The sequence below is a fragment of the Nicotiana tomentosiformis genome, chromosome 2 (genome assembly GCF_000390325.3).
Source record: "Nicotiana tomentosiformis chromosome 2, ASM39032v3, whole genome shotgun sequence".
NCBI classification, from domain to species: domain Eukaryota; kingdom Viridiplantae; phylum Streptophyta; class Magnoliopsida; order Solanales; family Solanaceae; genus Nicotiana; species Nicotiana tomentosiformis.
The window spans coordinates 58,250,077-58,272,697 of NC_090813.1; the positions used below are offsets into that span (position 1 = coordinate 58,250,077).

At 35.1% G+C, this 22,621-nt stretch overlaps 3 protein-coding genes across 4 annotated transcripts; 1 reads left to right on the plus strand and 2 right to left on the minus strand.

The window, feature by feature from the left end:
* Positions 1–12,214: 12,214 nt before the first annotated feature.
* On the plus strand, positions 12,215–17,345 carry LOC104114391 (LRR receptor-like serine/threonine-protein kinase GHR1). Of its 2 annotated transcripts, none has more exons than XM_009624833.4 (4): positions 12,215–12,694; positions 12,818–14,183; positions 14,337–15,875; positions 16,494–17,345. In XM_009624833.4, the coding sequence occupies exons 2-4, from the start codon at positions 13,121–13,123 to the stop codon at positions 17,075–17,077; spliced, it is 3,186 nt and encodes a 1,061-aa protein (XP_009623128.1). In that variant the 5' UTR covers positions 12,215–12,694; positions 12,818–13,120; the 3' UTR covers positions 17,078–17,345. The 2 variants fall into 2 exon arrangements, with proteins under 2 accessions (XP_009623128.1, XP_009623129.1); XM_009624834.4 differs by having other exon boundaries at positions 13,178–14,183.
* Positions 17,346–18,106: 761 nt separating this feature from the next.
* LOC104114393 (pentatricopeptide repeat-containing protein At2g01860) lies at positions 18,107–20,028 on the minus strand. Its single transcript, XM_009624835.4, has one exon. The coding sequence runs from the start codon at positions 19,754–19,756 to the stop codon at positions 18,227–18,229; it is 1,530 nt and encodes a 509-aa protein (XP_009623130.1). The 5' UTR covers positions 19,757–20,028; the 3' UTR covers positions 18,107–18,226.
* A 484-nt stretch (positions 20,029–20,512) lies between these two features.
* LOC104114394 (UDP-glycosyltransferase 91C1) lies at positions 20,513–22,273 on the minus strand. The gene has a single exon (XM_009624836.3). It carries the CDS (start codon positions 22,100–22,102, stop codon positions 20,672–20,674), a length of 1,431 nt encoding a protein of 476 aa, XP_009623131.1. The 5' UTR covers positions 22,103–22,273; the 3' UTR covers positions 20,513–20,671.
* Positions 22,274–22,621: the final 348 nt, after the last annotated feature.

The following is a 22,621-nucleotide window of genomic DNA, read 5'->3' on the forward strand; positions in this document are numbered from 1 at the left end:
ATGTTTCTAACTTTCTAGACAATTTGTACTCCAGGCCTATTTGACCTTAAGTGCATGAAAACGTTGGTTGCACTTCAAACCTTTTGGCCTTAAGAGCATTTGAAATATAATTTTTCACTTCAGACTTATTAGCCTTGAGTGTAGGAAAACGTTTATTGCACTTCATACCTTTTGGCCTTAAGTGCATCTGAAGTGCAATTTTTCACTTCAGACTTATTAGCCATAAGTGCATGAATCCATTGGTTACACTTCAGACCTTTTGGCCTTAAGTGCATCTGAAGTGTACTTTTTCACTTCATACTTATTGGACTTAAGTGCATGAAACCATTGGTTATACTTCATACCTATTTGGCCTTAAGTGCATCTGAAATGCAAATTTTCACTTCACACTTATTGACCTTAAGTGTAAGGAAAATGTTTGTTGCACTCCAGGCTTATTGGCCTTAAGTGCATGAAACCAATGGTTGCACTTCAGACCTATCTGGCCCTAAGTGCATTTGAGGTGCAATTTTTTTACTTCAGACTAATTTTTTTTAACTTCAGAGGCGATAAGTCTGAAGTTGATCGTAAAATGGGTAGACTGTAATTTTTTTGCAAAGTGGGTCTAGGTTCAATTGTGACCACAAAACCGGGTACAAATGCAAAAGCCTAGTTAGTTATCCCATCTCTATTTTTGATTGGGATTGTTACCTCCCTACTAGAGTTTTAATTTAATTACATAGGCATATATAATTTACCAATTATATACGTTTTAGGAATTTAATGAGTATCAATTAACTCCTAAAATCTCTCTAACGTACATATCCCACTCCCCTCACGTTTCTCTCTCCATACCCCACCCCCACCCGATTCTGTACTCTCTCCCTCTATTAACGCTTCATTCCATATTTCTTCAAAAATCTTTTATAATCTCTCTCAATCTTTCTTAATTCTTTCTCTAAATCCTATGTTTCCATCCCTTACAATGAAGAAGAAAGGAGTTTTGAAGAATAATCCTAAAAAATCTAATGTTAGTGATATTCCTACTTTTGATTTGGGTATTTTGTCATAGGATTCACCCAAAAAAGTAGTGAAATCGGCACATGCAAAACCAGAGATAAAGTCTAAGCTTTCCCTTCGTGAAGTTAGGGCAGAAGCCCGAACAAAACTCAACCATGAAAGGGATGTTGGTGAAGTTTCGACATCTGCTCAATCAGTAAAGCGGAATGACAAAGAAATTGCTCGTGATGATGATTTCATAGAAGAAGAAGTTATTCCGAAACCTGCAAAAAAAAAATCAAAGTGTCTCCTACTGTCAAACCTTCAAAAAAGAAGAAGGTTCAAAAATTACCTAAAACTATACCCCAACAGTCATTTGAGAAGGTAAAATTTTAGTAGTTACAATTTTTTTTTTAAAGTTACAAAACCTGTTCTCAGTCTCATGACTATACATACTTTTTGTTTTTTTATATTTGTAGAAATTTTATCTACATTGTGTATATTTGTCGTTGGTTATCAACTTTTCTATATTTTCCTCGAAATTATAGATTTCTTGTTTATTATTCGAAAATATTTTGTTAGGGAATGTACTACATGATTTAGTTGGGTTTATTGGTTATTATTTTCTCTATTTTGTAAATGTTAGTTTTATTTTCTGTAAACAAATTGTATATATTATGTGTAGTTGTTACTTTCTAATTTCTAGCTATAAACATAATTTGTAGCTTCAATTTAGTCAGTTGTTATATATGTTTACTAATTTTGTAACTTATTTGTATGCAAGGTATTTATGTATTTCTGATTATAGCTAAATTGTAGTAGAATTGTATTTATTTTGTCTTTTGGTCTTCAAACAAGTCTTTTTTTTAACTTACTATTTTATTTGGTGCAGAATAGAACATTTATACCCTATTATTCTAAATCATGTTGTTAGTGGATTTACTACCTTATTTAGTTGGTTTTATTGGTTATTAGTTTCTCTATTTGTAAATGTTAGCTTCATTTTCTATAAATAAATTATATATGTTATGTCTTGTTGTTACTTTCTAATTTCTTGCTCTAAACATAATTTGTAGCTTCAATGTAGTCAGTTGTTATATATGTTTACTAATTTTGTAACTTATTTGTATGCAAGGTATTTATGTCTTTTTGATTGTAGCTAAATTATAGTAGAATTGTATTTATTTTGTTTTTGATATTCAAACAAGTCTTTTTTTAACTTACTGTTTCATTTGGTGCAGAATCGAATATTTTTTGCACTACATGATGTTGATTATGGCATCACTAGATTCCAGACATTATCTGACCTTGCTGTTCCTGGCCAAATCAATGTGTTATTGTCTGAAAATGGGTTATAGTTATTTAAGAAGACATGTTTTGGGCATTTTCTTTCCCTGCCCAAAATATGTATCCAAAATCAGGCAATTCACCTTCTCATGAAGTATGAATTGAACGCATCCGGATCTGATTTTTTTAAAGCAGAGATAAAGGGTGAGAGACTGAACTTTGGGTTGAGGGAGTTTGCCCTCATCACTGGCCTTAGATGTTTCACAGAAGTAACGGACTTTGGTTACACCATTAAGTATGACAGTAAAATAATGAGGAGCTATTTTTCGAACAAGGAAAAAGTTGAGAAGTCATACTTTAAACAAATTGTAACCAGCCATAGTTGGGTGAATGATGAGGATGCAGTCAAGCTGTGTATTCTCTATCTGATAGAATTCTTCCTTTGTCCTTCAGAGAAAGATAGAGAAAGGTAATGGTTTGATAGTCCATTTTAGGTTCTACTTGGCGGACTCGGGGCAGTATGCCAATTTCGCATGGGGTATCGAAGCTTGTACACAATTACTTTAGTTCGTTAGGCACAAGCTCAATCCTTCTGTGCATTTTTATCTCATTCGTTGTTTTGCAGTAACTATGCAAATATGGTTGTATGAGTGTTGATCTACAGTTAACACTGATATAGCTACAAGGGTTGATAATTCGATCTCCCACATACTTAACCAGACAACTAGTAAGGACAAGATATGGATATCTGCATTGGAAGATAGAATGATCAAACCATCATGGATCAAGGTAAATATTTTTCACTTCTGGACAGACAATTTAATATAAATTATCTACACATTTTATACATATTATGACTAGGTCCCTCATATTTTTTTTCACTGAGTTCACCAACATGCTTGAAGCCCCATAAGAGCTTTCAAGAATAACTTTGCCAGACAAAGTTGAATACATCATTGAAAAAGCTAAAACAAAGGCCGAGCATCCGACATATGCTCCATCTTCATCTGGACATAAGCAGGCAATGGGAATAGATGACAAGAAAGATATTGTGAAACAATTAAAAAATTAAGAAAATATGTTGATAAGGTAACATATTAAGATAATCCTAGGTGGTTTCTTTAATTTATGGTATGCAAATTATTTCTTTAACTCTTTCTATTTTAATACGTAGGTCGGTTCAAACCTTGGAGCCTTCAAGAAAGAGGTATACCTAATTCTTAATTTTTAGTCTTCTTTATATATATATATATATATATATATATATATATATATATATATATATATATATATATATATATATATTATAATAATTGTTAGATACATTATAATAATTTTTCGTTCTTTAGGTTTTTGAAGAACTAGGTAGCATTCGATTGCTACTCAATGATTCCATCAAGTCTGTGTTATATGCAATTGATGCTAAGGTTTCATTCAAAATATATTTATTTTGGACAACAATTTTTACCATGTTTATGTTTATAATAGTATTCATAAAGTACATAACGTAATAAATTCTCAATGCAGTTTATTGGTAGTTCTACGAAAAATGATGAACATTACAAAGAAAATAACAAATAACATAATCGGGGCAGTAGTGCTAAACTAGTGTTGGCCAGCAGCAGTAAAACAGGGTTTTTAACAATTATAACACAATTTGATGACAACTAATCTACATTATATTTATATTATATCTACAATATATCTACATATAGCCTAAATTACCAACAACTACAAAAAAATAATCTACATTATATTTTCAATTGTTCTCTTAGATACAGGGCACACGCCTCACATTCAAAATGAGGAGAATGTTCCTGTAGGTGTTGACTTATCTTCCCAATTTCAAGGGGCATTGGAGGAAGAAACTGCAGGTATGATTTTATCTACATATTAACTTCAATTAAACTATAATTTATTTACATGCTGCACAATACATATTACATCAGAGCTACAGAACATCATTTAAATAAATTCACTACAATTTACCTACAATGTAGTTTCTGTTTATTACAAATGATCTATAATTTTATTAAGTTGAACACATTTATTGTAACAGATAATGAAACAATGCATGTGGACTATCCAAAACAAATTAACTTCAATTAAACTATAATTTATCTACAGTGTAATTTATGTTAATTTTAAATGATATACAATTTTATTAAGTTGTACACATTTGTTGTAACAGAGAGGAAAACAATGCATGTGGACTCTCCAAAATAGGATGCAAAACTTGATATAGAATGAGAGCATTTAAACGAGGAAAAGGAGACTGTGCCTTTGCAATCTCCCATTAAACAAGAAAATGATATACAAAAAGGAGACGATTGCAATAAAGATTTCACTGGTATTATATATTACAATATAATTATAGGAAAAAAAATAACATCTTTCATATAAGTTTCATCTTCCCAAAATAACTACTGCAACCAACATACAATGTTGTTCTTTTGTTTTAAATATTGTAGGTGAACCCGCCGACTACATCAATGTAGGTGATTCAGACAATGACTCCAGATCTGGAAAAAAGACCGTAGCACTTGATGATTTTGAGTTTCCAGAGAACTTCTCACAGATTGTTAAGTTCGGAGAGGTAAATGAAGATGAAACAACCTCTGTGCATCAGGGAAGAACAAGGGTTCCTGGAAAGCATGCCAGATCCCCCTTTCTCCCTTATTTCAGTTATGGGGAAACACTTCTGTTGGACCTCCTACAATTTTCAACATCAAGCATCCATTTACTGGGGTTATTGAAGACAATGTTGATCCTTACTTATTGGAAGAATTCAATAAGTGGTTATATTTAGGTACCGACACGGTTTCAAAGAGGTTAGATTATACAATTTTTTCATATTATAGAGTGCATACAATTTATAGATTTCAAACTGAAACTACATAAAAATTATACTTGATATGTCTCTAAATAGGAGGAAGGCGCCTTATACTTTCAAAGATAACCAGCTCAACCCGTGGTTTGATCTTGGAGTGGAGAAAGTTGATAAAAAGGGCTGGTTTTATACTATGGTACATCCCGGACAAGTACTCAATAACACGGTACACACATACCTTGGCAGAATTAATGATTAGCTATAGTATTCTGTTATTTTAGAAATATGTAGATATATTGTTTGAAAATTATAGTTAAATTCTATGAAACATTAAGAAATAATCAAATCTATTTTTTTTGCAGCACATTGATGTTATTTTATACTATTTGAGGAAAAGAGGAAAGTATGGTCCTGCAAACAAAATACGGTTTACAACCACTAATTGTATGTTCAAGACTATAATTGAACAAATTTATGAGAGGTATATTAATGTTCCTGCCGATAAGAAGCTTATTGTTGTCAAACCTCACGACATCGTGGCAGAATACATATTGGGGTACCAATTACTTGCAAATATTGCATGGGACAAAGTTGATTTTGTGATTATGCCAATAAACATTGTGGAGAAATTTCATTGGTTGTTGGCTGTGTTTGACATCACCGATAGAGTTTTATATGTTTATGATTCTAGGATCTCTTTACGAAATCACAAACTTGTTGAATCTGTTGTCAACAAGTTTGCTATTATGATCCCCCTCTACTTGTCATACATCGGCTTATATGGCAAGCGTCCATACATCAACTACAAGAACACAAAGGCATACATTGAAAAAGGTATTACTGACCCTCTTGACATTCAGTGATTGGTCGGCAAGATACCCCAGCAAAAAGAAGGATCACTGTTTGTGCTGCTTTCTGTCTATCTATTTAATTAATTGTATTTTACATTGAATACTAAAACTTTTTCCCTATTATTTTCTGCAGTGACTGTGGTGTATACGTGGCGGCATTTGCAGAATGTTAGCATTGGAGAGCTATCGATTTCAAAGGAAGACCTTTCTGATATTGATCAACATCGTCGACACTATGGAGCGTTCTTTGGGATTATGCTAGGAAAAAGCAAGAGTTTGGTGCAATTAGTAAAAGTGAGGTGACTAGAAGATTAGCAAGAAGAAAAGGGGCACGAGCTCTGAACGAGAGAACACAAATCCGGAAAAAGAAGAATGAGTTGCCCTTTTTAGTAGAAAAATTATAGTTAAAGTGTTTAGATATAGCCGGATTGTAGTAAAGTTGTAGACAAATTATTTATTATGAAGGAGTCATCCGCAATTTACTTGTAGCGGATGTGTGCTACAATTGTTTTACCTTTTGTGTTGTTATTTTGTCCAAAATTCTAATACATAGAATATACAACATCTGTGATTTTTTTTGGTTGAAAGTTGGTAGTACTTGATCTTTATTTTGGTACTATATAATTTGTTTACAGCATAACTATAATTATTTCTATAACTAATATACAAAAATACATAATCTATTCAATTTAGATGTGTTGTTATGAAAGGCTAAAAGTAATAAATAAACTCAGTATTTGAACAAAACAACTACAAACCAATTGCATTAAGAGTTGAAATCTGTTTAGCAAGCATTCATTCTATGAGACAATGTTTATTCAAATTAGCAACACATTTACACTACAACTATAATTTTCCATAACAAAGCAAATACAACTTCATGTCTTAACGGACAGATTATCATCAACAGTACTAAGTAAAAAAGAAAAACTTTAAACTGTATCCATTTTTATTTCCCTTTGGGAGCATTCCTACAAGTTCTTCTGTTATGCCTTTCTACTCCGCAGTTGCCACATGAAATCTTGTACTTTTTTGCATTTACTTCATCATATGGTTTGTATCTTTATTTTTGAGGTCTCCCTGACTGCCTTTTCTCGGTAGGTAGCTTTACAACTTCTTCGGCTATATGTTGTGGCACATTCCATTTGCTTTCATCACGCAGCGGGTCTACTGATATTTCATAAGTCTGCAGAAGGCTCTCCCTCGTGTAATTAAGAGAACAATAGTTTACATAAGACTCGTTCCTGTGCCTCAAAGCCGTCAAAGCATGTGCACAAGGAAGTTCATCAAGCTGGAATTGTCCACAACTATATCTCTTGTTTTGAAGGCAAACAATAAAGCGTTTCACACCATCTATCACAGTATGGATGTAATATGTTGAAGCCCTCACCTACAATTTCATTACAAACATACAAGAAGTTGTCAGCAATAAATCCAAAATAAAATAACTATAATTATACAATAACTTTTCTACAATTAACAATATATATTTAGTTTGATGGAATCAATGATCTGATGTTATTGGCTATAGCTTACTCTCATCTTTTGTGATAATATCCTGTTGTTCTTCAACTCTTTGTTGTATTTTTTTTCAAGGTATGTGAATGCACCCTTTGCATTCAATAACTTTTCATTAGTCCAACTTTTAAGGAGAGTCCTCATGTACTCTAATAGTTCTACTACGAGCAACTTTCTTATATCTTTGGTTACCGCATTCAATGACTCTGCAATGTTTGATGTCATCGTCCACGTTCTGTTCACTGTAACATGTACCCAAGACCATCCGTGATAGCCAATATCGTATAGGTATGATTTAACACGTGTGTCGATCTCTTCAATCTTTGACATTCTTTCATTAAATTTATCAAGCGTGTATGATCGTGCCATGACAAAGTACAATTCGCTTAACTTTAGATGACCCTTCTTGAACTTTGACCTTATATTTGTCCAAATATGCCACATGCAGTATAATGTGGTATGCCGGTATAAACAGTAGATGTTGCCTTCAAGATACTCCTATTCCGATCCGAAATAACACACATATTTGGTTTTTCTCCATATACATGTTTGAATTGCTCAAAAAACCACATGCATGATGCGTCATTTTATGAATCAACAATGGCGTATGCTAGTGGTAATATGCTACCTATCACACATGTGGCAAAAAGAAATTCAATTTATGTAATAAAACTTAAGAATATAAAAAATACAGTCTCAAAAATAACTTTATAACAATATTTTTATAATTTATCTACCTTACCTGCTGCATCAATTGTGCTAGCTGTTAGCATGATTCCCCTGTATGCCGACTTCAAGAAGGTGGCATCAACTACTATAACTGACCTACAATGCTTCCAACTCTTGATGGACGTACTAAGTGCAACAAATGCATACAAGAAATAGTCATTTTCAGTCTTATGCAATTTCACTACCGATCCCGGATAAGTCTTCTTCAGAATATACAAATAACTCTGCAATTAGGTGTAGGAATCAGCAGGATGACTTTCCAAAGCCTTTTCCTTTGCTCTCCAAGCTTGCATGTATGTTAAGTTCACACCATGATCCGACAACATGTTAGTTTGTATGTCTTTTGGTGTGTATATTGTCTTTGGATCTGAATATTTTGGCATCGCCATGCTGCCAACTACCATGGCGGTTGGTTTGCGTTGTATGTATGTATTGTCCATTAAAGAGCATGTGTGCAAGCTATTGAATTTTCGAACCTTGAACAATAATGATTCATTTATGCTGGTGGACTTGAAGTGCCACGTACAATTGTCACCAACACATACGAGACAGTAGCTATAAAAATAATTCAAAAAATCTTATGGAAATCGTAGCTACAAAATATGAGGCTGTTTATGCACAAAAACTTATCTTAAATAATTTATATATAATTTATATATAAAAAAATTACAACTTATCCACAATATGAATTTGACAAATAAAATGTTCATACCTTCTTGCACTAGATCTTTTCACCCTAAATTAAAATTTATTCATGACATAATAGTGCTTCGTTGCACTAACAATTATTTGCTTATCTTGGTAAACTTGGCCAACTTCAATTACATTTGGCGTATGTTCTGTTATGATGATACTTTCAAATTCCACAATTGCCGGAGATGTTTGCATATCAATCAACTTCATTGTTCATGATACTTCTCCAGTTGTGTTACAATTGCTTGACAATTGTACCATGTTAGTATTACGCTAATCAGAAGAACCTGCACTCAATTAAAAGTATAGTAATTCAGACCTCTGTATATTCACGTGTTCAATAGTTAAAATAATACTTGTAGAGACATAACAACTGAACTATATTTGTTATGTAGTAAAATTGTAGATAATATGTAGAAAAACTGTAAAACACTTGAAATTGAAAAAAACATTAGCACTGAAAAAATAGAGCAAAACTGCAATTGTGCTTGCATTCGACATATTGCATTCCAAATCAAAATCACGCATTGTTATACACAGCAGATACATTCCTAAGTTTTTCTTTTTTTTTTCCGTCTCCATATACACTCGCACTCCTATATCACTCCGAATTTCAATTGGAGGACAACGTTTATTGACAATGTATTTGATTTCGATGATTTTTGCGGAGGTATCGATCATTAGATGCTCTGCAATTGCAGAATTCAATTGACTATAATTTGAATCGTCATTAACTACAATTCCGTCAATATCAAAATCTTTGTATCTCCCAACGCTATCCCACTACCCATTGAGCTGAAGCATAATCGCTAATTTTGACATTATGTCACGAAATTCAATTCGATTGTAGCTAATTGTTTACAGTTGAATTGTTCAAAACTCTTGTTTATGGAAAACCAGAGGAAACCAGAAAAAAAAATAGAGAATAGAAGGATGCGATAATAACCACTAAAAATCTGCGTAATAGAAGGATTCTACAAATATGTTGCCTTCATAATTGCTGCGAGGATTGCTTCTGTAAAATCTCTAAGCGATCCCAAAAATCCTGCGCCTAAATAAGGAAGACTATCGCAAAAAGGATTCTAGTTTAAACAAATGTATAGATTTTATAGATAAAATGTGTTTAGGTCGGGTAAATTCATAAACATGAACATTTTTCGTAATAAGGTTTAAAATATTGTATAGGAACGGAAAAATCCTTTTCGATTCCATGGGCTAATGGGCCAAGGAAAGAGTTTCACATGAGCTACGGGCCTTTCATATTCTTAGCAAACGCTTAGGCCCTACTCTTAAAAGTTTCTGCTAAGATCCTCCGCCTAAGTAAGAAAGGCAAAAGGAAAAAGAAGAATGAAAGTCTACTCTGAAAAGTTAAAGTGCAAAAGTGACGAGATAAGGAAAATAAAAGCTTCAAAGTGATATTGGGAAAGGTATATTGCATTAACAAGAGGATGAAAGTCAAGAAATAGTGCATAGCCCATGATTAAGATGAGACATAAGTGTCTTTTACATAACAAATGTTTGATAGTCTTCTGTTATCCATAAGAAAACAACTGAAAGTGGAGTTAGATATGTTGTACCAACTGCCAAAGGACAAAGACGGAGACATCATTAAACCAATTATTCCCTGTATTGCATGCAATTTTTTGGAATTAAATGTCATAATGTGGACAGTTATGGTTTTTGCAAAGGTTGCTTAACGTGGGTATGATTTGGTTTTGTAGTTGGTCAAACAAACTATGAGAAATTTGAGACAAGCGATAAAATGAAGTGGACAAGTAAGAACTGAAATTACATTTATTGTATGGAAACCTATCACTAGTACTAGTGGCCTGTAAGTTAGGTGGTCGTTAAAAAGTGCCAATTTCTATTAATCGCGACGAATAAAATTTGTACTCTGGCAATAAAATTACTATTTCAAGCCTTTTAAATATTTTAACTTATTAACTTTTATAATTTATCATATTCTTTATATAATTTCTAAACATATATATTCAATTTCAAAATACTAAATTTTAATTCATATAATAAATTAGATAATTTGATGATTATACTCCCAATAGTCTCATACAAAATGGGACGAAGGACAATAAAAATAACATATCCAATATAATATGATAAGTGAAAAAAAGAATACGATAGAGGAGAAGACATAGAAAAAAAAATAGTAACATCAATAAGAAAATAAAATAACCTAAGCAAAAAAATCAAGAGCAATAATAGAAATCTAAGAACGAAAAAATATAATAATAATAATATTGGTATAGAAAAGAAATACTCTGATAATAATAATTTACAAAAAGAAAAAAAATAAAATGTATAAAAACCCTAGTCAATGGGAAAATGTAGGACCCAGTGTGATGTTTACAAACCACACTCTACACAACATCACTTCCCAATAAAGAGGACATAACACAATCTTAAAATAACTAGATTTGATAAATCCTTTTCACGTCCACAATGACAGAAAAGATTCCTAATGCTTTTTTCGCGGGTAAAAGCTCATAATTTACTGACAAATCACGCCTAAAACTCCCTTCATTTCCCGCTATTTCTCCTTTTCCCTCCGTCTTTTCCTGCCAAATTTTCCTTTTTCCAAAATATTGAAACTTTTAAACAAATAAAAAATTATTAATCTAAAAAAATGAAAGATGGAAATATTAATTGCTACTTAATATGGAGTATTATTCAAGTCTCAAGCATAGATTCCAAACAATAGAATAACATACCAATTGAACTTTTATATATGAGTTCTCTATTTGGATTTAGAACTCTTTGCTTTGTAAGAAAACTGCTAGAATTAGAATCCTGTTTGAAAAAAAATATACATAATGATAATTTCGAGAGTTTTATAAATATGATTTATCACACATATATATATATATGTAATTTTTAAAATTTGAAATAATTATAATATTTACATCTATATAATTGTCTAATCTTGATTTTTTGTTTGGTATTTAGTTTATTTACTTGGAGAAATTGGTTTTAAATTAATTCTTTAAAATTAAGAATTTGATACTCAAGCATTATTTCTGAAATACAATGCTTTTAAGTATTTAATGTATAATTGAAAAACATTGTAAACATTATTTTGAGATAAGAAAAAATATAAAATCATAAAAATATTATATAAAATTTTGAAATAACTACAAGCAAATTGTTTAATAAGTTAGTACTAGTTCCGAATTTCTAATTTCAATTTTTTTCTAAAGAATTCCAAAAAGAATATTCAAGTATTAGAAAATCCAAATAAAAATTCTAAAGAATAAAACGAGACATAATTATTGGGGTCTTTATTGAGTTTTCCAACAAAAATGTCCTTTTTAGAGAGAGAAAGTGAGAGTTGTGAGAGAGAGAGAGAGAAAGAGAGAGAGAGAGAGAAAATACAATGCTCTTAAGTAGGAAGAAGACAAATGCTGAGTGTGTCACTGCCATTTCTGGGGGTTTGAGGCTTCTCTTTCATTCATATAATCTCAAAAGCAACACTAGGGTTTTACACTTTTGGTTTTGGACCTTTTCTTGAACTTCATTTGTAACGTTATCAAGATTTCTAAAGGGCTAAACACTTTGTTGGTCCATTCCATTTTCTTGTACTTTAATGCAGATTTTGAGGCCACCACTTGAGTGCATTTACACTGCATTAAAGAAGAGGGGAAGTTGGTGAATGTGAGAGTAAACCTGAGGTTCCAACATAACTCAGAAAGGTCTAATCATTGCAAGAGGCTGAATTTCTTCAGTAAATCTTTGAAAAAGACTGCTTCTTTTTTGGTCACTGAGCTTACATTCTTGGTAAAATGCGTGTTGTTTGGTAAGAAAATGCTGAACTTGTTCTGTCTGCACTTTTTTTAGTCACTCATTGCCTCCTTTCAGCTACTGTTTGTGAAAAAAATTGCTCTTCTTGAATCTATCTTGCTTTGCTGTTTTTACACAGAATTTGTTTTTTGGTCCATATATTATTGGCTGAAGGAGGATTCTTGTGATTTTGGGTTGAAGTTGGGTACTTTTTGGCTGTTGTTTTACTGCTTTTGAACTGTGATGGTTGTTATTGAGGTTTAGTGGCATGGATATAAGCTTGTGAAAATTGGTTTTCAGATGTTGAGCTTCTACTTATAGTGAACCTCATACTTACAGCTGCCCCCTTTTGGATTTTCTTTAAGCTTGGAAGGTTGAAGATATTCTTGTATTTTTTTGGTGTGAATTTGTCACTTTGTTTAGCAGAGCTTCTGGTGTTATAATGAAGCTAATTAGGTACTTTATACTTGTGCTTTGTTTTGGTTCTGCTATGGGGCAGCTTCCTTCCCAGGACATTTTGGCCCTTCTTGAATTCAGGAAGGGTATCAAGCATGATCCGACGGGTTATGTACTTCAGTCATGGAACGAGGAGTCCATTGATTTTAATGGTTGCCCTTCATCTTGGAATGGCATAATGTGCAATGGTGGTAATGTTGCTGCTGTTGTCCTTGACAACTTGGGTTTATCTGCCGATGCAGATTTGAGTGTGTTTGCTAACCTCACAATGCTTGTGAAACTCTCTATGGCTAACAATTCAATTGCTGGAAAAATGCCAAACAAAATTGGTGAATTCAAGAGCCTTGAGTATCTGGATATTTCAAACAATCTATTCACCTCCTCTTTACCACCAGAGATTGGAAAAGTAGGAAGCTTAAAGAATCTGTCATTAGCTGGGAACAACTTCTCTGGCCCAATCCCGGATACTATTTCAGAGCTCATGTCAATTGAATCTTTGGATTTGAGCCACAACTCTCTTTCGGGGCCACTTCCTTCATCTCTGACTAAGTTAAATAATTTGATATACCTCAATCTATCTCTTAATGGATTTACAAAGAAAATCCCCAAAGGATTTGAGCTAATGGCTAACCTTGAAGTTCTTGACTTGCATGGAAATATGCTTGATGGTACTTTGGATCCAGAGTTCTTAATGTTTACTACTGCAACTTATGTTGACTTAAGTGGAAATTTACTTGTGAGTTCTACCTCTCAACAGCAGAAGTTTTTGCCTGGCATATCAGAGTCGCTCAAGTACTTGAGTCTTAGCCATAATCAACTTACTGGGTCACTAGTAAGTGGTGGTGAAGCCCAGGCATTTGGGAACTTGAAAGTTCTGGATTTGAGCTACAATCAGCTTTCAGGGGAATTACCTGCCTTCAATTTTGTTTATGATCTTCAGGTCCTTAAACTCAGCAACAATAGATTTTCTGGGTTCGTCCCAAATGATCTTTTAAAAGGAGATGCTTTGGTCCTCACAGAATTGGATTTAAGTGGAAACAACCTCACAGGTATATTCCAAACTGCTCTCATTTTGAAATACATTTTGCAAATATAATACTAGTAATTTGTCGTCCTTGTGTTGAACTGAAGTTACAACAAAAAGAGTAGTTTATTTGCTATCATTTTGTTAGTGTGCTTTACACAGTCGCTTCATTTTACAGGGTCAATAAGCATGATCACATCAACATCATTGCGTGTCCTCAACTTATCCGCCAATGCTCTTTCCGGTGAACTTCCAATGGTGACAGGAAGTACTGCAGTACTTGATCTCTCAAAGAACCAGTTAGAGGGAAATCTAACTAGATTGCAGAAATGGGGGAATGTTGAATTTCTTGACCTCAGCCAAAACCGATTGACTGGAAACATCCCTGAGGTTACAGCTCAGTTTCTGCGATTAAATCACCTAAACCTTTCTCGCAATACCCTTACTGGAACTCTCCCAAAAGTTATCACACAGTTTCCTAAGATCACAGTCCTTGATCTTAGTTTCAACCAGTTGGATGGGCCTCTTCTCACTTCTCTGCTAACATTACCCACTATTGAAGAACTTCACCTACAAAACAATGCACTTGTTGGAAGTATTGATTTCCCTGCCCCCTCTGCTACTCCCAACCTCCGAGTTCTTGATCTTTCTCATAATCAGCTTGCTGGTTATTTTCCTGATGAGTTTGGCTCGTTGACCGCGCTTCAAGTACTTGATATAGCTGGAAATAATTTCTCTGGATCTCTGCCTACTTCGATGGGTCAAGTTACTGCACTTACTTCTCTAAACATTTCACAGAATCATTTTACTGGTCCACTGCCAAAGAATCTGCCTAATGGCCTCCAAAGCTTTAATGCATCACTCAATGACTTATCTGGTGTTGTCCCTGAAAATTTGAGAAAATTTCCGTTATCATCTTTCTACCCTGGAAACTCTGGACTTCAATTTCCAAATCCTCCATCAGGATCTGGCCAAGCTTCAGCAGAAAGCCAGAAAAGCAGATCACTTAAGACTGTCATCAAGGTGGTAATAATAGTTGCTTGTGTAATTGCTCTTATTATTTTGGTGTTACTAGCCATTTTCATTTACTATATACGAGCGTCAAGGAAGCCTCATCCTCAAGTTACTAAAAAGGATGTTCATCACCAAGCCCCATCACATCCTTCTGGCTTTAGTAGTAGGGAGGGTACCGGTGGTGTAGTCGTTTCAGCTGAAGATCTTATGACTTCACGAAAAGGATCATCAGAAATAATTAGTCCAGATGAGAAAATGGCTGCTATAACTGGTTTTTCCCCTTCAAAAGGTAGCCATTTCTCATGGTCACCAGAGTCTGGAGATTCATATATTGCAGAAAACTTTGCAAGGTTAGATGTGAGGTCTCCAGATCGTCTTGCTGGAGAGCTGTACTTCCTTGATGATACAATCTCTTTTACACCCGAGGAACTATCTAGGGCTCCGGCTGAAGTCCTAGGCAGAAGCAGCCATGGTACATCTTACAGGGCAACGCTAGAGAACGGGTTGCTCCTGACTGTGAAATGGTTGAGAGAAGGAGTAGCAAAGCAGAGAAAGGATTTTGCGAAGGAGGCTAAAAAGTTTGCCAATATAAGGCATCCTAATGTAGTAGGATTAAGAGGTTACTACTGGGGTCCCACACAGCATGAGAAGCTCATTCTTTCGGATTATGTATCTCCTGGAAGTCTTGCAAGTTTCCTCTATGGTAAGCTTCATGTGCTAGCTCTAAACTCTCATGCGATGTTTTGCTGTAAATCCATAGTAAAGGCTTTGTCTCCCTCTTCTTTAATCTAGTCAGTTTTTTAGTTCCCATTTCATATTTCATACGAGGCAATCTGATTGTGATATATCTGACAGTTCTTATGGTTCATATGTTTTTCCAATGCGCATTATAGTTGAGCACTTTTAGCATTGCTGTGTGATCCTGTGGCCGGATTTTACAAGTGAAACTCAAGTATTTAGTCTTTGGTTTGATGTGATAATAATTTAGCACGTCTAGAGCCCAATACATTGTGCTTACCTGCCTTTTGTTCACGTAATTTTCACACAAGTAGTAATATACCATATATTCTACGTGATGTTCACTACACAAGCTGTGAGGGATTTGCAGTATGGTACTTATTATTTCTAGTAGCTAAAATTCTTGATATTTGAGTTCTGAATGGATCTGAAAAATGTGATGTTTGGCTTTTGTTTCATGATTCACTTTGTTGGAAATCAGCTAGAATGTGATACAGTTTTCTTATTTTATAATCCTTGTGTAGATCTCAATATTTATGTGGTCATTCTCGATATACTTCTCTAATGTGCTGCACGTTTGTAGATCGACCGGGTAGAAAAGGCCCACCACTAACCTGGCCCCAAAGACTCAAAATATCAGTTGATGTTGCACGTGGTCTGAACTACCTCCATTTTGATCGTGAGGTGCCACACGGAAACCTTAAGGCAACCAACATCTTGTTGGATGGGCCAGACCTTAATGCACGAGTTGCGGATTACTGCCTTCACCGCCTCATGACTCAAGCCGGCACAATAGAACAGATTCTTGATGCTGGGGTGTTGGGTTATCGTGCCCCTGAGTTGGCTGCGTCGAAGAAGCCACTGCCTTCCTTCAAATCAGATGTATATGCTTTTGGAGTTGTTTTGTTGGAGCTGCTAAGTGGGAAGTGTGCAGGTGATGTTGTCTCTGGCGAAGATGGTGGAGTAGACTTAACTGACTGGGTAAGGTTGAAGGTGGCAGAAGGTCGTGGCTCGGATTGTTTTGACAGTGTGTTGTCGGCCGAGATTGGAAATCCAGCAATGGAGAAGCAAATGAAGGAGGTTCTTGGGATAGCTGTTCGATGCATTCGTACTGTATCTGAGAGGCCAGGTATCAAGACTATATATGAGGACCTTTCATCTATATAGTTTGTACACTCTTTGGTATTGGTGAACCATATGTTTTGCTCTTCTTGGGAATCAAATAGCTCATTGAACTCCCTTTTGAGTAGTAGAATTAGAACCACTTAGTGTGTGAATGGGGCTAGTTTTATTGACCGTTTGCTTGTTGTAAATTGGGGCATACTTAATGTGTAAACAAACTTTTCTCCCCTTTTGGTCTATTCAGTCTTTGATCAGTTCGTTGGAGTAGATACTCTTATGGACAATTCAAAAGCAAAAAAGTACTTTTGGCCTACTTTATTTTTTGATGAGGACCTATTTATATGCATGTAGATGTGATATCATTTGAGGGTGAGAGTCTGCATTGGTATCTGTTTTCTGGAGTTTCAATTGTATGTCGCTAATTGAAAACTCGGAGGAGAATTATTCTTGAAACTCCTTCTTTTGATATGCTGTGCCTGTGGATGATATGCTGGAAATCCCCTCTTTTAATGCGCCATAGATACTATACCAGGAGTGACAAAAATTGAAGTAACTCTGAGTTTATTTTCCAAATCTGAAGCACGGATCGTTTTCAAATGCTCAAATATTCAGCTGAAATTTATTTTGCCGTGCAAAATGGCAAGTTTTTTTTAATAGATGTTCATTGTACTGCTGCATGATATAACTAGTAACTTTAAAGTCAAGTGAGAATCTAATTGTAAGATGTTCATTGCAATTGTTGCATGTGACATCTAGTAACTTTAAAGACAAGTGAGAATCTAATTGTAAATTGTCTCAATTGCCGCATACATCGCCATAGATCGTGCTTACAGTCTTAAAACGTCACAACATTTGCCTCCAAACCCACAAACCACGGGAAGCACCTCCATGGTAGCACAAATAGGAAATTTCTTATCAAATGGAGTTCGTATCTTAGGTACTTACTACCGGATGCCACAAGGCCCATTGGCTTTTCTTCTTGTTAAAGCAAGCACACTTTTCAAGAAAAATTCTACTGCAAAATTGCATCATTATGCAGATCTAAGGTGGAAAATGAAATATGACAAGAACCTATGATTGCCAACAGTTAACAATGCTATTAACTATGCAAGTAAAAAGGGGGGTGGATAAAGTCTGAACTTAAACAACCTGAACTCTAAAGTACATCTAAATACATCGCAAGATACTCAAATTTTACTGTTGCAACTTTGACATTGTATGTTCGTCCAACCTGAATCCAGCCATCTCTGCCTCCTTGCGGATATCTTCACACTTGGCCAGCCTTCCAGCAGCCATATAGATTTTGATCAAGCTGCAGTATATATCAAATGTTGGACTAAAACCTGCTTCCTTAAGTTTAGAGAAATAGCGTATAGCCCTTGGGACATCGTTCAAAGCAACAAAGAGCTTAATCACTACACGATAAGCTGGAAGATCAAAAAGGCAATTTGAAGCCTCCATTTCCCATAGCATGGCTAACGCCTCCCTATGTTTGTTCTCTGAATAACGACAGTGAATCAGAGTAGTATACATAACTACACTTGGATTGCCACCAGATTTCCTGAACCAATCATATAGTCCCTCCACAATCTCGAATCTTCCCAGCCTAATGCAAGTTTTCATGATAGCAGTACAGTCTTGTGGTGTCAAATCCAGATCATCTCTCGCAGCAAGTTCCTCTAACAATGCGAAGACAAGCGTTCTTTTATCAGGATCCTTACCAAGCTCCAATATTAGCTTAGCATACACCCCAGTACCAAGCACTCTATTACATCCCTTAGCTATTGAGAGAAGCTTCAATGCAAGCTTCAGGCTTCCTCCTTTGATGAAACCCCTTAACATTGCTTCATACACACTCCGACTAGCCAAGCCAGTGAACTTATCCAAATCAAAAGGCACTTTTAACTCGTTTGACCCCGCCAACACTTCAATGGTAGAAGCAAGAACATGATCATCCGGGAAAAGATGGGGTTGTTTCTTCACCCAACAGAACGTTTGTAGAGCTCTCTCAGGAAGTCCCAAGTAACCCAACTCTCTGACTGTCAACGATAATGATCCTTTTCGAAGAAATGGACCCCACTTACTGAGAACCTTTGATACATTTTCCTCTGTCGAAAGGCTCTGAATTTCTTTGGCCAAACCAATCAAGAAAGTGGGATTCTTGTACACTTGCTTTGATATGGATTGCCTTGAAACATTTGAGAATCTCTTTGGTGTAGGAAGTCCTAAAGGTCGAATCTTGTAAGGAAGGGGCAGAGGCAGAGGCCTTTCTCTATTCAATTTTCCGGGTTTCTGAGGGATCCTCCCTTTGAAAAGAGATGAAATTGCTTCCATCTCATCCGACTCCCATACAGTCTCTTCTACTTCCACTTCCAATTCTTCATCAACTTCCTCATCAGCAGCAGTGAGAGTATCAATAGTTGGCTGCTGGGTAATCTCGTCAGCATCCTCGTACAAGAACCGTTTAAAGCTATAGTCCATGTCAGGTGGAAGCTTGGGTCGCCGAGGATTGCTGAGGTTCTTTGGGAGTTTTCTGTGGTTAGTTCTGTTACTACAAACAGCCATAAAAACAACTCTTTCCCCTCTTCTTCCAAGACTTGAAGAAGGTATTTCAGAAGCAGCTGTACTGGGACTACTACTAATCTGTGAGATGGGATATGTGGATGAAGACCAAGTAAGGCTCTCATGGGGGGTCGAAAACATGCAACAACTCCTGGTGAGCATTTGGTCGAACAATTGGTGGGCACAGGACTAGTTGAACCTCAAGCACTACACCTGGATCTTCAAAGAAACCGGTTAAACGTAGCGAAGGATACAGAGAAAAAGGGTTTAGAAAGTGTCATTCTAGTCGAGTGCGAGTAAACGGAGAACAGCTAAGGATTGAGAAGGCATTGGACAAGGGAGAAAAAACTAAGTTGGGGAAATCTTTTCTCAGTGATGTACATTTATCTTCTTGCTGTTTTCTGTTAAAAAGAAAAAGAAGAGTGGAACTGAACTCCGCCCCCCCCCCCCCCCCCCAACCCAATTTAAACATTACACTTTTTAATTTGTTTGCCATGAAATGTATGCATTATATTATACTATATTGTATCAAGGAAAAAGTTTGCGAAATTAATCTTCCATATTCTCGTTAAAAGTTTTCTTAAAAATGACATTATAAGTCATTGCTTTTTAACCGAGCTCCAACTAATAAATTCTAAACCCTTTAAATGTCACAAGCAGGAAATACACTAACACCGTGCGTTGCGTGATTTTACTGTATTTTTTGCAATGAATTTGACCTCTTAATAAAGTTATATAAAGTGATATTGTTAGTGGAAGCCAAATATTTTGAAAGATACCAAAAGAATACAAAGGATGTCATGTAAGAAGTGAAAAAATCAATTCGAAATAAAAGAAAAAAAATATTTAACTTGATTGCAATATCTATTTTAACGTCCATTATTGTCCCCGATATAGTTGAATGAGAAGGAGAAAAAGTGGAACAAAAAGAATTTTAACTCCGATTTTTGTCCATACATCTATTTCTATTACATGAGAGAAGGAGAAGAGCATTAAACATCAAATTTACATTTATTCTAAAAAATTTTACACCATATCACAAAGATTGTTCTCTCATTTTATTTTGGGGGTCAAAAATTATTCAGCTATAATGCTTGCGTCCCTATTTTTCATCAAATAACCAACGCAATCATCAATAAGCTCTCCATTTCTATTCCTATCTCCAAACAAACCTCTCATTTGTCTTGCATTGGCTCTCAATGTCTTTCCCTCTTCACTCACCACTGCAAACTTCACAGTTTCAGCCACAGATTCACTAGTAAACAATCCATCATTTTCATTTCTTGGTATCTCTACACCAACCCCTTTACATTGCAACAACCTAGTATTCAAACCTTGATCATTCATCACTGGAAACATAATCAAAACCCGCCCGAAACAAAGCGCTTCTATGACCGAATTCCATCCACAATGAGTCAAGAATCCTCCTATTGATAAATGACTTAATATCTTTGCCTGTGGAACCCAACCTCTATAAATTACACCTCTGTTTTTGACTCTCTCTTCATAACCATCAGGAAGAATTTGTGACTCTTCTTGATTCAGTTTTGGCTGATTTCTTATTACCCAAAAGAAAGGCAATCCACACTTTTCTAACCCCAGAGCCAGCTCATTCAGCTCTTTTTGACTAAGTGTTGATTCAGTTCCAAGTGCAACATACACCACAGAATTTTGGTTTTGCTTATCTAGCCATTTTTTGATACTTAGCCATGTTGTATTATTGCTGCTGCGGCCCAAATCTTCATTATCTTCTATAGATGGAGGAAGAACACCAATTGAGATAACAGGTTTCTGAAAAAGCTCAGAAACCAAGTTGAACCATTCGGGTTCAAACTCAACACAAGTTCTAAACAACACAAAATCACTTCCATCTATTGAACCACCAAATCGGGCTCCATCAGATGTACCTGACTCATTTGCTGGTGCTTCAAAGTTCTTCTTTATCTCGTGCAGCCGATATTTAACGTCCGTTTCGAAAGAAATCCAATTCGGAACAACTGTATAATCTTCAGGGATTGACCTTTCATCATTAAGCAAAGCCCGAGGAGGTCCAAAAAAGGCCATAGTTGCAGCTGTAAAGAGACTAAAGAAAGCACACGAGACGCCTAAGTCGCGTGCACGATGAGGTAGCCAGTGAGATGCATAATCATAAACAATCCAATCTGGTTTTGGGTTTGATAAATTTTCAAGAAAAGTGATTAACGGAGTTTCGAGCAAATCAAAAGCAATTTTCAAGAACTGAGCTTTTTGATAAGGTATGTCCATTGAGGATTCAGCCTGATCTGGTAAGTTTTCTACTTTAGGCAAAGGAATGCTAACTATATTTAGTAGGGGAGTAAGATCAGAGGGAACCTTACCTAATCTCTCAAGATTTCTTGGAGTGGAAATGAAAGTTACTCTGTGGCCTCTTTGTGCTAAGCACTTTGATAAATGGAAAAAAGGTATAATATGTCCCATGGCTAGCCATGGGAACATAACTATATGAAGAGGTTTTCTCTCATTCTCCATTTAAGGAATTAAAGCACTACAAATAACCTGTTACTAATTTGTAATATTGCTATAGCCTATAAAGCATAGTCTTGAGATCTTATCATTGCACACAAATATATGGTGAACTGCCGTGTTTTGACTTTCTATAAACGAGAGGATTCAACATCTCTGACGCTAGCTAGACAGAAGCTTATGTATTTTAATACATACAAGGCAATTATTTTTATACATAGAGAAATCTTGTGCCACTTTCGGCAGCAACTTCCTGGAACTTTGTAATATATTATTTGGTTAAAGAAATGGGCCAAATATAGCCCTATACTTTCGAAAATGGTCTACGAATAATCCTCCTTATACTATTGAGTTATCTATACCACTGCAATCATACTTTGGGTTCAAATATATCCCTCATTTAAACAGAGGGACGCGTGTCATCGTCATGTTGGTCAATTCTAAATATTTTCTAATTAATTAAAAAGACTCATTATCCATACCCGAAAAATAATATTTTTTTTTGTAAAAACTAGAAAAAACTAA

Bases quoted from the DNA above. Each gene is read 5' to 3' on its own strand.
- LOC104114394 (XM_009624836.3), bottom strand. From the start codon at position 22,102: ATGGAGAATGAGAGAAAACCTCTTCATATAGTTATGTTCCCATGGCTA.
- LOC104114393 (XM_009624835.4), bottom strand. From the start codon at position 19,756: ATGCTCACCAGGAGTTGTTGCATGTTTTCGACCCCCCATGAGAGCCTT.
- LOC104114391 (XM_009624833.4), top strand. From the start codon at position 13,121: ATGAAGCTAATTAGGTACTTTATACTTGTGCTTTGTTTTGGTTCTGCT. The intron at 14,184-14,336 runs GTATATTCCAAA...TTCATTTTACAG, and splicing joins AAGTGGAAACAACCTCACAG to GGTCAATAAGCATGATCACA. The intron at 15,876-16,493 runs GTAAGCTTCATG...GCACGTTTGTAG, and splicing joins TCTTGCAAGTTTCCTCTATG to ATCGACCGGGTAGAAAAGGC.